The 14436-nt window shown below is 44.9% G+C and overlaps 2 protein-coding genes across 3 annotated transcripts in view; both read left to right on the top strand.

The window, feature by feature from the left end:
* Positions 1 to 1662, top strand: part of LOC102371223 (WD repeat-containing protein 47) — a 52407-nt gene extending 50745 nt beyond the window's left edge. For both annotated transcript variants that reach the window (XM_025206491.1, XM_006025656.3), the window contains one exon: positions 387 to 1662. In XM_025206491.1, the coding sequence (XP_025062276.1) occupies positions 387 to 529 (143 nt within the window). In that variant the 3' untranslated portion in view covers positions 530 to 1662. The remainder of the gene's footprint in view (positions 1 to 386) is intronic.
* A 1020-nt stretch (positions 1663 to 2682) lies between these two features.
* LOC102373070 (WD repeat-containing protein 47-like) lies at positions 2683 to 6173 on the top strand. Its single transcript, XM_014520824.2, has 2 exons — positions 2683 to 2923; positions 4898 to 6173. Exons 1-2 carry the CDS (start codon positions 2689 to 2691, stop codon positions 5038 to 5040), a joined length of 378 nt encoding a protein of 125 aa, XP_014376310.1. The 5' UTR covers positions 2683 to 2688; the 3' UTR covers positions 5041 to 6173.
* Positions 6174 to 14436: the final 8263 nt, after the last annotated feature.

The raw sequence follows: 14436 nt of genomic DNA, 5'->3' as shown, positions 1-14436 counted from the left end.
GTCAATCCACAGCCAAATCTGACATGCTGGGTCGGTTTCAGCATGCAGCCCCAGTATGCCCAGTCGGGGCCCTAGGGCATGGGGTCAGACTAGGAGACCCCAAACCTCAGGTGCTTACCCATACTCCACGGTGAGATCATTTTCCTTTTTGGTGCCTTCCAAAGATAGGGTGTGTATATTTCTGTTCCGAGTGTGCTATATGTGGAAAAAATGGGGTACTTATGTAAATAGAAGGGTTTGTTATTTCTGTGAATACCTTTTAATGTTCCATCCAATGAGGTTGCATTCTGTTCAGCAAACTAAATACATGTGTAGGCTATTTCCAAGAAAACTTTTTTTGTAAGCATTTAAACAGATAATGATTTTTATCCTTTCTATCCTTTTAGGGGACCTTACCAAGCAGCTTCCTATTATGGTGATAGGGGAACACAAAGACAAAGTGATTCAGTGCAGGTGGCATACGCAAGATCTTTCCTTCTTATCATCATCTGCAGACAGAACTGTAACCCTTTGGACTTACAATGGTTAGAGTGCAGCTAATGGCAACCTATGCAGATAAAGCACAGAGACGTAAGACTACTAGACTTTATTTAAAACAAGCAAACAACTTAGGCATTCAAAGAGCAGCAGTTGACCAGAAGTGTGTCTTAGCCAGAAGAGGCAGTTGTCACAGAATTTCTGATTGCTAGGAGGTCTTGGTGTTTTTAGTATTATTTTGCAGTGCTTTCAGTCTTCCATGTGAACTCATGCTGCTGTGACCTATTGTAGTCTTGTTGCCAAAGTCTATTGGAAGAGCTCCTATGTTGTTGATGTGCACTCAAAGTAATATGAATGATGTGTTTACAGTTTAGTATTAATTGCATTCCTTGGTCTTTGCCTCAATGACTATTTTATAGAGAAACGTAATTGAACTACACCTTAATCAAGTCAATATATATTGAAACTAGAGCCACATAAACATAGAAGATGAAAATTTTACTTCTATTGTTTTCACACTTCTGTTGTATGCATCACTTGGCAGGAAAAGGTCTGACTTTTTTTGTCTCCACAACTTCAACATTGATTTTTATAATATAATTATGAACTTTTAAAGGTGAGTGGGCAGTAACTGCTTCTTGATTATAGTCCATAATAGAATGTGTTTTGCTTTTCATCTAAGCGGGGGGAAATGTAAGCCTATGGAAACAAAATCATGTAGTAAAACAGAAACGTGTTGAAAACAAAATGTAGGTTTTGCTCTTGAAATGTAATGTTTCACTTTTTGAATGCAACAGAATACCTCTGTATGATGTACTGTAGAAAAGTAGATTTGGCAGCATTGTCACAGTGAGCATAATGGCTACCCAATCTCTCAAAGAAAAATGACACCATTTAACACTTATTATAGACAACAGCATGGCTTTAAAATGCTGTCTGCATGATAATTTTAAAATCACTTAACTTCCCAGTCCAGAAGCTTATTTAATTTTTTTTTCTTGCACTGTTTATGTAATGCAGAATTGCAGTTTTTTTTATTTCTACAAAAAAATTAGATTATAATGTTTATGTATTTGTTATATTTTCATATTGTACAGTTACTTTTAAATATTAGGTTATTTATTTATTTTAATGCATTTAAGTTTTGGGTTCTGATTTACTAAATTATCTGTTCACTGTAGCAAGCCTTTTTTTTTTTTTTTTTTTAAACTATTGTATAAAAGTGAAAAGGTTTATTATAGAAGTGTATCTGTGCTATATCTCAATAAAGACCTCCGACATCACCTGAAAGCACAATTACCAGTTATTTTAGTCTCTCTTGTTTGTTATTTTGTATTAGTCTCCCTGTTTCACCTGTAGATTGACAGAATGTTAAAAAAAAAAACTTTAGACCAGTGGTCTCCAGCCTTTTTAAGTAGGAGATCACCTTTGACATTTAAAAACAACCCAAGATCTACTGTGCATCGCTGTCACCGCTGCCCCCTCCACTTTCCCCCGCCCAGCAGGTAAGTCTGTGGGTAGGCGAAGAGAGGGGGCAGATTGAGGGAGAAAAAATTGTGGGGAGTGCACCTCCCCAGCAGGTAAGTCCCACTTGGCCAGGGCCCCACTGAACTTACCCCTGCTCCTGCCTCTAAGGTATTGCCCCCCACCGCCTCAATCTAGCCCCCGCCCCTTCCCTCCCCCATGATCTGACCTGCTGGGCTGGGTGCGCCTGTGCATGCACACAGGCGCACAGCCCCCCACTCCAGCCTCAGATTGACTCCAAGGGGCTCTGAGATCTACCGGTGGATCGAGATCAACTGGTTGATAACCACAGCTTTAGACCCATGATTCTCAACTGGGGTGCTGCTAGATCTTTTGAGAGTTGCCATGAGGAGGAAGAAGAGACAAGTGCAGGATCAGGCTTATCCCTGCCTGGCTGTAACTTTGTCACTACTGCTTGGCCCCTCTACAAGGAGGTAGGCACTGTAATAAATTCATTTTTTTTTTTTTTTTAAATGGGAAGTTCATAGATTGTAAGGGGCTGGAAGGGACCTTGCAAGATCATTGGATCCAGCCCCACTGCACTAGGCAGGAAAAACAGCTAGAGTCAGGTGACCCCACCAAGATGCCTACCAAAAATACTTTTTTTATTACAGGCATTTCAAATATTTCTAGACTCCAAAGGAATGTAGAACATCTCATCAAGTCTGCATTAATCTAATACATAGAATGTTTTTTCTTTTAGGCAGTGCTGTAGCATCAGTAGCTGTTGATCCTAGTGGCCGTCTCCTTGCTACTGGGCAAGAGGATTCCAGCTGTATGTTATATGATATTAGAGGAGGACGAATGGTACAGAGCTATCACCCTCATTCCAGTGATGTTCGTTCTGTTCGCTTCTCTCCTGGGGCTCATTATTTGCTCACAGGATCTTATGATATGAAAATAAAGGTGACGGACTTGCAAGGTAACCCATCCGCTATGATGTATATTAAAATTAAGTAATGAAGCATGGTTTGTTTTTGTGTTTTTTACTGTTGGAGGCTTGTAAGAAATTTTGGATCTATAGAGACTAGTTCCTGAGGAAGTATTACTGAGATCTGCTAAAACGTTTCGGAATATACCCACCTGTGAGTCTCATCAACTCTCAGACAGATTCTATTTAATTGTGAATGACTATAGCCTTTCGACTAAATCTGGTTAAGTGTCTTTAAGTGCAATAAGGGAAATCACTGCTACTGCCTGACTGAACCAAAGTTTCAGGCAGTGAGAAAATTTAGACCCACACAACAAAATTCAGATTTAAGTTGTTTTTGAGAATAGGGAAAAAGGAAAGAAGAGATTAGGGAATTTGTCTTGTTTTAATGAACTGCTTATTTTTAATAGTACTGAAAAATTTGTATGAATTAGTATTTTATACTTGGAGTGAGTAGATGATTGATTGATTGATTGATTTGCATCTGGAATGCTGCAGTGAGCCTCAGTCTGGCTTCTAGGCACAATATAAATGCTAACTCATCAAAAATACTAATTGACAACCCTGATCTGTAACAGAGCTCTGTGGGCCAGATCTTTTATCATCCAGCCTGCAGTGCTGCCTGTGGGAACAACCAGCGTGTGGCATGCAGCATGCACTAGCCCTGGCTCTGCACACATGATATGTGGAGTCCATCTGGCGAGGGCTGCATATGACACAAGAGCCTGAGTATGTGCTGCTAAGGCAACACAAGGCCAGTCTAGGGCAAGCACTGTATGTCGTGCCTGTGCTGGTTTGGCCCTGCATGCTGGATCTAGGGCTGGCCTGGATCAGGGCCATAGACTGGCTCCACATGTCAGATGCAGCATGCAGGACCTGCCTGTTGTGGGCACCCCACATGGATGCACCCTGCATGCGCCCTGGTGCACTGCTGAACACAGTGCATGGGGCTGGGACCAGTGCATGTTGCATGTGACATGCAGAGCTGGATCTGAATTAGACCCACAGACTGGCTCTATATGCCATATACAGCATGTGGGGCCAGTCTGGCATGAGGGCCCTGTGCAGCTTGTGTCCTGGTTCAGGTCATGCTGCATACAGTGCATGGGGTTGGAACCAGTGCACATGCTGCACAAAATACATGAGGCTGCTCCAGGGTGTGGGCCACATGGTGCGTGCATCAAATTGCCTCTCCATGTTGTAGGCTGGTCTGTGGGTCAGATCCAGCTCACAGACCAGCTCCTCACCCTTCATTTAGCCCATGAGGTTGAAAGAGTTTTAGATCCCTGCTATAGATTATAGAATATGAATGGTAATCATTATTTCGAACACAAATATACCATATTTTATCACATGAAAGATGCATGTTTTCCAGCCCTGCTTCGTCCACCTAATCGGCTGTAGGAAATTTGGGTCCATGTTATATGTGAGAAATGCAGCTCCCCAGGGATCCAGAGATCTGACAGCTTTGGGAGCCATTGCAGCTCTGCCACTGTTCCCTTGCAGCCAGATCTCCAGACTTTTGGAGGAGACCCCTGGTCAGCTGACCCTGGCATCACCCACTAGGCCGGTGCATTATGTCAATCCACAGCCAAATCTGACATGCTGGGTCGGTTTCAGCATGCAGCCCCAGTATGCCCAGTCGGGGCCCTAGGGCATGGGGTCAGACTAGGAGACCCCAAACCTCAGGTGCTTACCCATACTCCACGGTGAGATCATTTTCCTTTTTGGTGCCTTCCAAAGATAGGGTGTGTATATTTCTGTTCCGAGTGTGCTATATGTGGAAAAAATGGGGTACTTATGTAAATAGAAGGGTTTGTTATTTCTGTGAATACCTTTTAATGTTCCATCCAATGAGGTTGCATTCTGTTCAGCAAACTAAATACATGTGTAGGCTATTTCCAAGAAAACTTTTTTTGTAAGCATTTAAACAGATAATGATTTTTATCCTTTCTATCCTTTTAGGGGACCTTACCAAGCAGCTTCCTATTATGGTGATAGGGGAACACAAAGACAAAGTGATTCAGTGCAGGTGGCATACGCAAGATCTTTCCTTCTTATCATCATCTGCAGACAGAACTGTAACCCTTTGGACTTACAATGGTTAGAGTGCAGCTAATGGCAACCTATGCAGATAAAGCACAGAGACGTAAGACTACTAGACTTTATTTAAAACAAGCAAACAACTTAGGCATTCAAAGAGCAGCAGTTGACCAGAAGTGTGTCTTAGCCAGAAGAGGCAGTTGTCACAGAATTTCTGATTGCTAGGAGGTCTTGGTGTTTTTAGTATTATTTTGCAGTGCTTTCAGTCTTCCATGTGAACTCATGCTGCTGTGACCTATTGTAGTCTTGTTGCCAAAGTCTATTGGAAGAGCTCCTATGTTGTTGATGTGCACTCAAAGTAATATGAATGATGTGTTTACAGTTTAGTATTAATTGCATTCCTTGGTCTTTGCCTCAATGACTATTTTATAGAGAAACGTAATTGAACTACACCTTAATCAAGTCAATATATATTGAAACTAGAGCCACATAAACATAGAAGATGAAAATTTTACTTCTATTGTTTTCACACTTCTGTTGTATGCATCACTTGGCAGGAAAAGGTCTGACTTTTTTTGTCTCCACAACTTCAACATTGATTTTTATAATATAATTATGAACTTTTAAAGGTGAGTGGGCAGTAACTGCTTCTTGATTATAGTCCATAATAGAATGTGTTTTGCTTTTCATCTAAGCGGGGGGAAATGTAAGCCTATGGAAACAAAATCATGTAGTAAAACAGAAACGTGTTGAAAACAAAATGTAGGTTTTGCTCTTGAAATGTAATGTTTCACTTTTTGAATGCAACAGAATACCTCTGTATGATGTACTGTAGAAAAGTAGATTTGGCAGCATTGTCACAGTGAGCATAATGGCTACCCAATCTCTCAAAGAAAAATGACACCATTTAACACTTATTATAGACAACAGCATGGCTTTAAAATGCTGTCTGCATGATAATTTTAAAATCACTTAACTTCCCAGTCCAGAAGCTTATTTAATTTTTTTTTCTTGCACTGTTTATGTAATGCAGAATTGCAGTTTTTTTTATTTCTACAAAAAAATTAGATTATAATGTTTATGTATTTGTTATATTTTCATATTGTACAGTTACTTTTAAATATTAGGTTATTTATTTATTTTAATGCATTTAAGTTTTGGGTTCTGATTTACTAAATTATCTGTTCACTGTAGCAAGCCTTTTTTTTTTTTTTTTTAAACTATTGTATAAAAGTGAAAAGGTTTATTATAGAAGTGTATCTGTGCTATATCTCAATAAAGACCTCCGACATCACCTGAAAGCACAATTACCAGTTATTTTAGTCTCTCTTGTTTGTTATTTTGTATTAGTCTCCCTGTTTCACCTGTAGATTGACAGAATGTTAAAAAAAAAAACTTTAGACCAGTGGTCTCCAGCCTTTTTAAGTAGGAGATCACCTTTGACATTTAAAAACAACCCAAGATCTACTGTGCATCGCTGTCACCGCTGCCCCCTCCACTTTCCCCCGCCCAGCAGGTAAGTCTGTGGGTAGGCGAAGAGAGGGGGCAGATTGAGGGAGAAAAAATTGTGGGGAGTGCACCTCCCCAGCAGGTAAGTCCCACTTGGCCAGGGCCCCACTGAACTTACCCCTGCTCCTGCCTCTAAGGTATTGTCCCTCACCGCCTCAATCTAGCCCCCGCCCCTTCCCTCCCCCATGATCTGACCTGCTGGGCTGGGTGCGCCTGTGCATGCACACAGGCGCACAGCCCCCCACTCCAGCCTCAGATTGACTCCAAGGGGCTCTGAGATCTACCGGTGGATCGAGATCAACTGGTTGATAACCACAGCTTTAGACCCATGATTCTCAACTGGGGTGCTGCTAGATCTTTTGAGAGTTGCCATGAGGAGGAAGAAGAGACAAGTGCAGGATCAGGCTTATCCCTGCCTGGCTGTAACTTTGTCACTACTGCTTGGCCCCTCTACAAGGAGGTAGGCACTGTAATAAATTCATTTTTTTTTTTTTTTTAAATGGGAAGTTCATAGATTGTAAGGGGCTGGAAGGGACCTTGCAAGATCATTGGATCCAGCCCCACTGCACTAGGCAGGAAAAACAGCTAGAGTCAGGTGACCCCACCAAGATGCCCATCCAGTCTCCTCTCAAAGATTTCCAGGGTAGGTGACTGCACCACCTTTGGAGGGAATTTATTCCACAGTCTGGACACCCTGACTGAAGAAGTTTTTCTTAGTGTTAAGCCTGAAACGGTCTTCCAGGAGTTTGTGGCCATTACTCCTGGTTTTCCCCATGGGTGCCCTGGTGAAGAGTTGACTGAGCCCCTGATGTATTGCCCTGATTTAGTGGTAAGCTGCTACCAACTCCCCTCAGTCTTCTTTTTTAGGCTGAAGTGGCCCAAGTCGCTCAGCTTTTCCTCATACGGCTTTCCTTGCAAGTCTCTGATCATACAGGTGGCTCTTCTCTGGATCCTCTCAAGCTTTTCCACGTCCTTGTTGAAGTGGCACCCAGAACTGGATGCACTACTCCAGCTGGGGTCTCACCAATCCTGAATAAAGGAGAAGAATCACTTCCTTGGGTTTGCTTGAAATGTATCAGCTGATACATGCCAGAGTACTGTTTGCCCTGCTTGCGGGTGCTTCCACTCTAAAAGGGTTGAGAACCACAGCTTTACACCTTCTGTGTAATCTTAAGTAGTTGACATAACAGAATTACTCTATTTATACTAACTTGCTGATTGAGGAGCCTGTTCTTTTTCTATTTATGTGCCTGTGCAATCCCTTGATTCCTTTTTGAAGTGAAGGCTGAGGATATGAACAGGCAGTCAGTTTCTATGTAAAGAATTTCTGGGAAATTGTGTGCAAGGAAAATGTGGCAAGAGAGGCTTTTTGGAGCACCACAGAACACTTGCTGCCACTACCATGCAGCCACAGGCCCAGTGCATGCTGGTTTCAGTATGCTTTCCAGGGACACAGAGGGGTTTTTTTTTTTATTTATTTATTTTCTCTCTTTGTCACCCATACAGCTGGTGACTTGTGATTCTTAGTCACAAAATAATATCCAACCAGTATGTTATAATAAATACTCCAGCCTGGGACATTTCTATTATTTTTTTTAAAGCAAATTATTTCAACACCATTTCCAACAAGTTCAAAGACCCAGGCAGGCCTCGGGTTCCTGGATAACGACCCATACTTTCGTACAGGGGACTTGCTTGGGTGGGAGGGGCTACACCTCTCTCCTAAAGGCAAGCATGTCTTCTCTTCCAGGTTGGCTGATCTTGTGCAGCATGCTTTAAACTAGCTTTGCTGGGGGATGGAGCCACAGGAGAACTTGAGGACACCTCCCAAACAAGACAGGTGACGTGCACAAGGAGTACCCAGGTAAGCAACAGGGGTCCAGATAGTCCTGGGAATTGGGGGGTGGCACACGTACCAATTCAAGGCCTTAAATGCCTCTACACCAATGCTCATAGTATGGGGAATAAGCAGGAGGAACTCGCCCTCCGGTTAGCTAGTTCAAACTCGGACATAGTAGGGCTCACAGAAATCTGGTGGAATTCATCCCACAACTGAGCAGTTAACATTAGGAGCTATAGACTATACAGGCGGGACAGAACAGGGAGGAAAGGCAGGGGTGTGGCACTCTACGTCAAAGAGCAATACACATGCTCAACCAGCAGGATGGGGTCTGAGGAGGGGCAGGCTGAAGTGCTCTGGGTGAGGATACAGGGGGGTCATGGGAAAGGGACTTAATAGTGGGGGTCTACTACAGACCTCCCAACCAAGGAGAAGAGCTGGACCATGAATTCTCAGGTCTGATTGCGGAGGCACTTAAGGCAAGGAATGTAGTTGTCATGGGTGATCTAAATCACCCGGACATCTGCTGGGAGTCAGCCAGGTCTGACTGCTCACGAAGGTTCCTTGCTGAAATACAGGACCTCCACTTAACCCAGAAGGTGCACAGTCCCACTGGGGGGAATGCCCTGCTGGACCTGGTCCTAACCACAGGCGACGACCTGGTGAGGGGACTCCAGGTCCTTGACCACCTGGGTAATAGCGATCATCGCGTGCTGGAATTCAACATCCAGCGCAGGGTGTCAAGGGCCTGCAGCAAGGCAGTAGCCCTTGACTTCAAGAGGGCCAACTTCAATGAGTTGAGATTAGTGGGAGAGGCACTGGGGTCCTGGAGAGTAGGGGAACTGGGTGCCCAATATGAGTGGTTGCTCCTTAAGGAGACGATACTCAGAGCCCAAGGAGTGATAATCCCAATGAGAAGCAAAGGGGGCAAGAGTGCCCAAAAGCCCCCCTGGCTCACCAAGGGCATTCATGAATGCCTGATTGCCAAAAAGGAGGCGTACACCCAGTGGAAGGGAGGGACTATCACCAAAGAGGAGTATACCTCCACTGCTCGGGTCTGTAGGGGGGCTGTTAGGAAAACTAAGGCAGATACGGAACTAGGGCTAGGATCAAGGATAACAAAAAGTCCTTTTTTAAATACATAGGGAGTATGAAGAAGGCACCAGGTAATGTGGGGCCCCTGCAGGATATGGTTGGCAATCTGGTGGTTGCACCAGAGGAGAAAGCAGACCTCTTTAACAATTTCTTTGCCTCTGTTTTCTTGTGCAGGGACCAGGACTCCCCTAACGAGATTCAGGATGGACTCAGGAGAAACTCCGCCAGGCCTAGGGTCAGGGAGGACCAAGTTAGGGAACTTCTGGAGGGGCTGGATGTGTTCAGATCAGCGGGTTCAGATGCTCTCCACCCCAGGGTGTTGAGGGAATTGGCACGGGTTATCGCGGGGCCCCTGGCATGGCTTTACGAGCACTCGTGGTGCTCTGGCCAGGTGCCGGACGACTGGAAGAAGGCCAATGTGGTCCCCATCTTTAAAAAAGGGAAGAGGGAGGACCTGGGCAACTATAGGCCCATTAGTCTTACTTCAATCCTAGGGAAGCTCTTTGAGATGATTATCAAGGAGCACATCTGTGATGGGCCAGCAGCAGGGATGATGCTCAAAGGCAACCAGCATGGTTTCATTAGGGGCAGGTCCTGTCAGACCAACCTGATTGCCTTCTACGATCAGGTCACAAAAGCATTGGACGCAGGTGTCGCAGTGGATGTAGTCTTTTTGGACTTCAGGAAGGCCTTTGACACTGTCTCCCACCCCATTCTCATTTAAAAAGCTAGGCGACTGTGGCATTGATGCCTACACAGTCAGATGGATTGCAAATTGGCTGAGGGGTTGTACTCAGAGGGTGGTGGTGGATGGGTCATATTCGACCTGGAGGGATGTGGGCAGTGGAGTCTCCCAGGGCTTGGTCCTTGGACCCGCACTGTTCAATTTCTTTATTAGCAACTTGGACGACAGGGTGAAAAGCACCCTGTTTAAATTTGCAGACACCAAGAGTTGGGGTGAGGTGGGCACGCTAGAAGGGAAGGACAGATTACAGCGGGACCTGGACAGGTTACAGGGGTGGGCAAATGAAAATAGGATGGGATTCAACACTGACAAGTGCAGGGTGCTGCACTTAGGCAGTAGGAACCAGCAGCATACCTATAGGCTGGGGAACTCCCTTCTCAAAAGCACAGTGGCAGAAAGATCTTGGAGTCATTATCAACTCCAAGATTAACATGGGCTGACAATGCGAGGACACGGTCAGTAGGGTTAACCGTACCTTGTCAAGCATCCACAGATGCATCACAAGCAGGGCCAAGGAGGTGATCTTCCCCCTCTATGCGACACTGGTCAGACCGCAGCTGGAGTACTGCGTCCTGTTCTGGGCACCGCACTTCAGGAGGGATGTGGACAGCATTGAGAAGGTCCAAAGGAGGTCCACTCGCATGATCCAGGGACAGCAGAGCAGACCCTATGAGGAGAGGCTACAGGACCTTAGCCTGTTCAGCCTTCGCAAGAGAAGGCTGAGTGGGGACCTGGTGGCCGTCTATAAACTTACTAGTGGGGACCAGCGGGGATTGGGAGAGACCTTGTTCCACCGAGTGCCTCCTGGAGTAACGAGGAATAACGGCCATAAGTTGTTAGAGAGTAAGTTTAGACTAGACATTAGAAGGCACTACTTCACATTCAGGGTGGGTAGGATCTGGAACCAACTTCCAAGGGAAGTGGTGCTGGCTCCTACCTTGGGGGTCTTTTAAGAGGAGGCTTGACGTTTACCTAGCTGGGGTCATTTGAGCCCAGTTTTCTCTCCTGCCCAGGGCAGGGGTCAGACTAGAAGATCTACAAGGTTCCTTCCGACCCTACATCTATGAATCTTTGAAAAGCTTAACCTTTTATTGAATTAATTTCAATATGCTATTCACTGATTCTTTTAGCTTTTTAAATCCTGATGTTGACACTTGAGAGATTACAGTCCTAACCTATATGCACTTTGCAGACCACTCAACTGCTTTATCAAATCTGGTCAAGATATCACGTCCTAAGCAGTTAGGACTCTCTCCCCTGTCAAACAGTAGTCCTTCAGCCCAAACCATTTATTACTACTTTGGGATATGTTTTTTGCGTGAATACTTTATTCTAGATCCTACCCAAATTTCTCTTGCAAAATGTAATTTATACAAAAGTATAATGTAATATTGTACTTTAATGTTGAAAAGTGAAATTATATAAAACTTTAATGGGATTCCAATAATCAAGGGTTACTTACATGTGCCCCAACACCTTGTGCTGGTAAGAATTTTTCCTGCTAGTGAATAGTGTTTTTGATTGATTTGTAAACCCAAAAAATATTTTACAACAATGATAAAGATGCATCAGTAACTTGAAGTAGCTTATTTCCTGTCATCTGTTTTACCTCAAGAAATATATTCAGATATCAGAACCTGTGGCTAATATTTAGCAAACGTTCTTGTAGTTAGATAGTTTAGATCTTTTTGTACTCTCCAAGCAGCTCAGCCTGTCAACAATGCACTATGACCTCCCCTTTTTAGGCACATCCAGATAAGCACGGACGTTTGGTTCCCTTGGAACAAGTAGCAGTGGTGCACCTTGCCCTGGGGGTAGTAGGGGGGCCTGGGGCTAGCACTGTGTTGGCCCTAGTAGCCTTACCTGGAGTCCTGAGGTCTCCCCAGGGCTGCAGCTGCAGCAATCCTGCTAGGCGGAGGCTGGCCAGCTCCGCTTTTCAGCAGCATGCACTGCCTGAGCATGTACTGCTCCATTTTTGGGGGGTTTTGTCCCTCACAGGTTGTTGTTTTTTGACCCCTTGCATACTACAGTAGGAGGGGGATGCCTGCATTGTATGCAGACCAGGAGGCCTGTGGCACACCCTAGTGCAGCCTGTGGGTGTGTGACCCTTGCTGGTGCCTGCTGCAGGATATTTGGTCCCTGAATACTTAGAAGTTAGAAAGTCCTGCTCTATAGCTTATCATTCTGTCTACTAAATTAATCAATAAGACTTAAACCTCCAAAGCTGTCAATTGGCATCTTTAATTATTACCAATAAAATTTGCACATAACTTGAATGTTATACTTCCTATAGTTTCAAACAGGTAACAAGCAGTGATTTACAACTTAACAAATAATAGCATGTTTGGTCAATTACTTTACAGGACATGGATGTAGGGATGCTATTCCTCCATTATTTTAACTATCACTGTTTCAACATGGACAATAATTTCCACATTGATGGAAATGATCCTTTCCCTAAATATATCAAGTCACTCATTCTAGCACTTCAGAGATAAGTCATACTGACAAAAGTTAGATGCAAGAAATCTTAAAGGCTAAGTACAGACATTCAAAAAGCCCAAGCCTGAACTGATTTAATCTTTGCAGGTCAGTCTAACCTGTGTAGATTGAACTGAGAAGCAAGGGAATAGACATTCACTTTTGATTTTGGAAATACAAACACGTGCCTGCAGTGGCTCAGGCTAGAAGCCAGGGGGCTAAAGCAAGCCCTCCCTTCCCTTAGGCAGTGGCCGAAAAGCTGGAGGGTGGGGGATGGGTGGGACCAGGGTGGCAAGGCCCCCACAGGCTGCTGAGTATGGCTGGGGAGGAGTTAAAGATGATAAACCTGGACAGTATTGCCAACCCTCATGATTTTTAGTGGTGTTCTTAAAGTCTACACTTTGGGAATGTGAAAAACTTAGAGGTAGGTCTGTGGGGGAAGGGGAGGGGACTGGGGCTGGTATAGGCCCTGCACTGCCGGAACAAGGCGAGGCATGGGACAGAGCAGTAAGCGGCTTGTCCAGGGGGCATGGGGAGGAGATGGTGGCTCCTGCTGCTGCACATGCCCTGGGAGGCGGGGGGGTGCCTCCTGATCTGCATGTCAGTGCCACAGCTGTAAATTATGGCATCCTCTCCTGTCTGTCTTGCCTGCGCTCCTACCTTTTACACCAAGCACAAGATTTAATTTTTACTGAACAAGTTAATAACTTCCCATTTGTAGACAACACTTTGAAGTGGGTTAAATGCCTTTTGTACCGCTTTAAGGGCATTGCTGTTTGCACATTCGTTGGCATATTCCATGTTAATTCCAGCCGCTGTAGCACTTCTGGTGGCATAATGTGCCTTAAATGACTTTGGGATGCAGCAAATGACTTTGGGGCACTGCCAAGTAAAACACCTCTGAGGAGTTTTAGTTTCTAAACCCTACAGCCGTGGAGGGAAGCACTGGGCCCCATGCAGCTCAAGGGCTCTGCAGGCAGCCCAGCAGCAGCCTAGGAAGGCAGGCTCCACAGAAGGGGAAAAAAAAGCCTGATCTTTTATTTATTTATTTTTTTCCTCCCCACTGGAGCCTGCCTGCCTGAGCTGCATGGGGCCCCAGTGCTTCCCTCCACAGCTGCAGTGCCCCCTGGGACAGTCCAGGCTGGGTGTTTGCAGGAGGGTGCTGCCTGGGGGGGCGCTGACAATGCTGCGGTTGGAAGAACCAGTTTCCTGCCAGCAGCTCGCTCTCCCCTCCCCGCTGCTGGAAAGGCAGGTAAGGATCAGTCTCTGACACAGGTGTACATGACATGGGGGTTTACTTTGCCCTAAATTGAAGCAGTGTTTTTAAAAAAACACTGCTTCAGTGTAGGGAGAATTAAACCCCCGTGCCACATATAAACTGCCCTTTATGAGCAAAGAAGATTGCCTTCACTGACATGATCATGAAGGATCTGTAACCTTTTCACTAATGTGCACATAATATTAAATAACTGGCTGGCTCTATAATGGTGAAGCATTGGCTTTCCTATAAAGCAATGGTGCTCAACCTTATGGCCCCATGGGCCAGCTAGGTGGTGTGTGGGGTCAATCCATGGTCCAGATCAGTCCCTGCATAGCCTTGACCTGCCCCTGTATGCCCAAATTGGCATAATATATACACCAATAATGCTGCCTATACATATGTGCCTACAATGCTGTCACTACTCCTCCACTGCCAAATTTTTGGGCCCATGAGGAGTCCTGTGGGTCAGATGACATTGCTCCAGAGGCCATATTTGGCCCCCAGGCTGAGAATTGTAGGTCACACCTTGA

The sequence above is a fragment of the Alligator sinensis genome, unplaced genomic scaffold, assembly GCF_000455745.1.
Source record: "Alligator sinensis unplaced genomic scaffold, ASM45574v1 scaffold535_1, whole genome shotgun sequence".
Lineage (NCBI taxonomy): Eukaryota > Metazoa > Chordata > Crocodylia > Alligatoridae > Alligator > Alligator sinensis.
The sequence above is the reverse complement of the archived record's forward strand: the minus strand, read 5'-3'. Positions and strand labels throughout refer to the sequence as shown.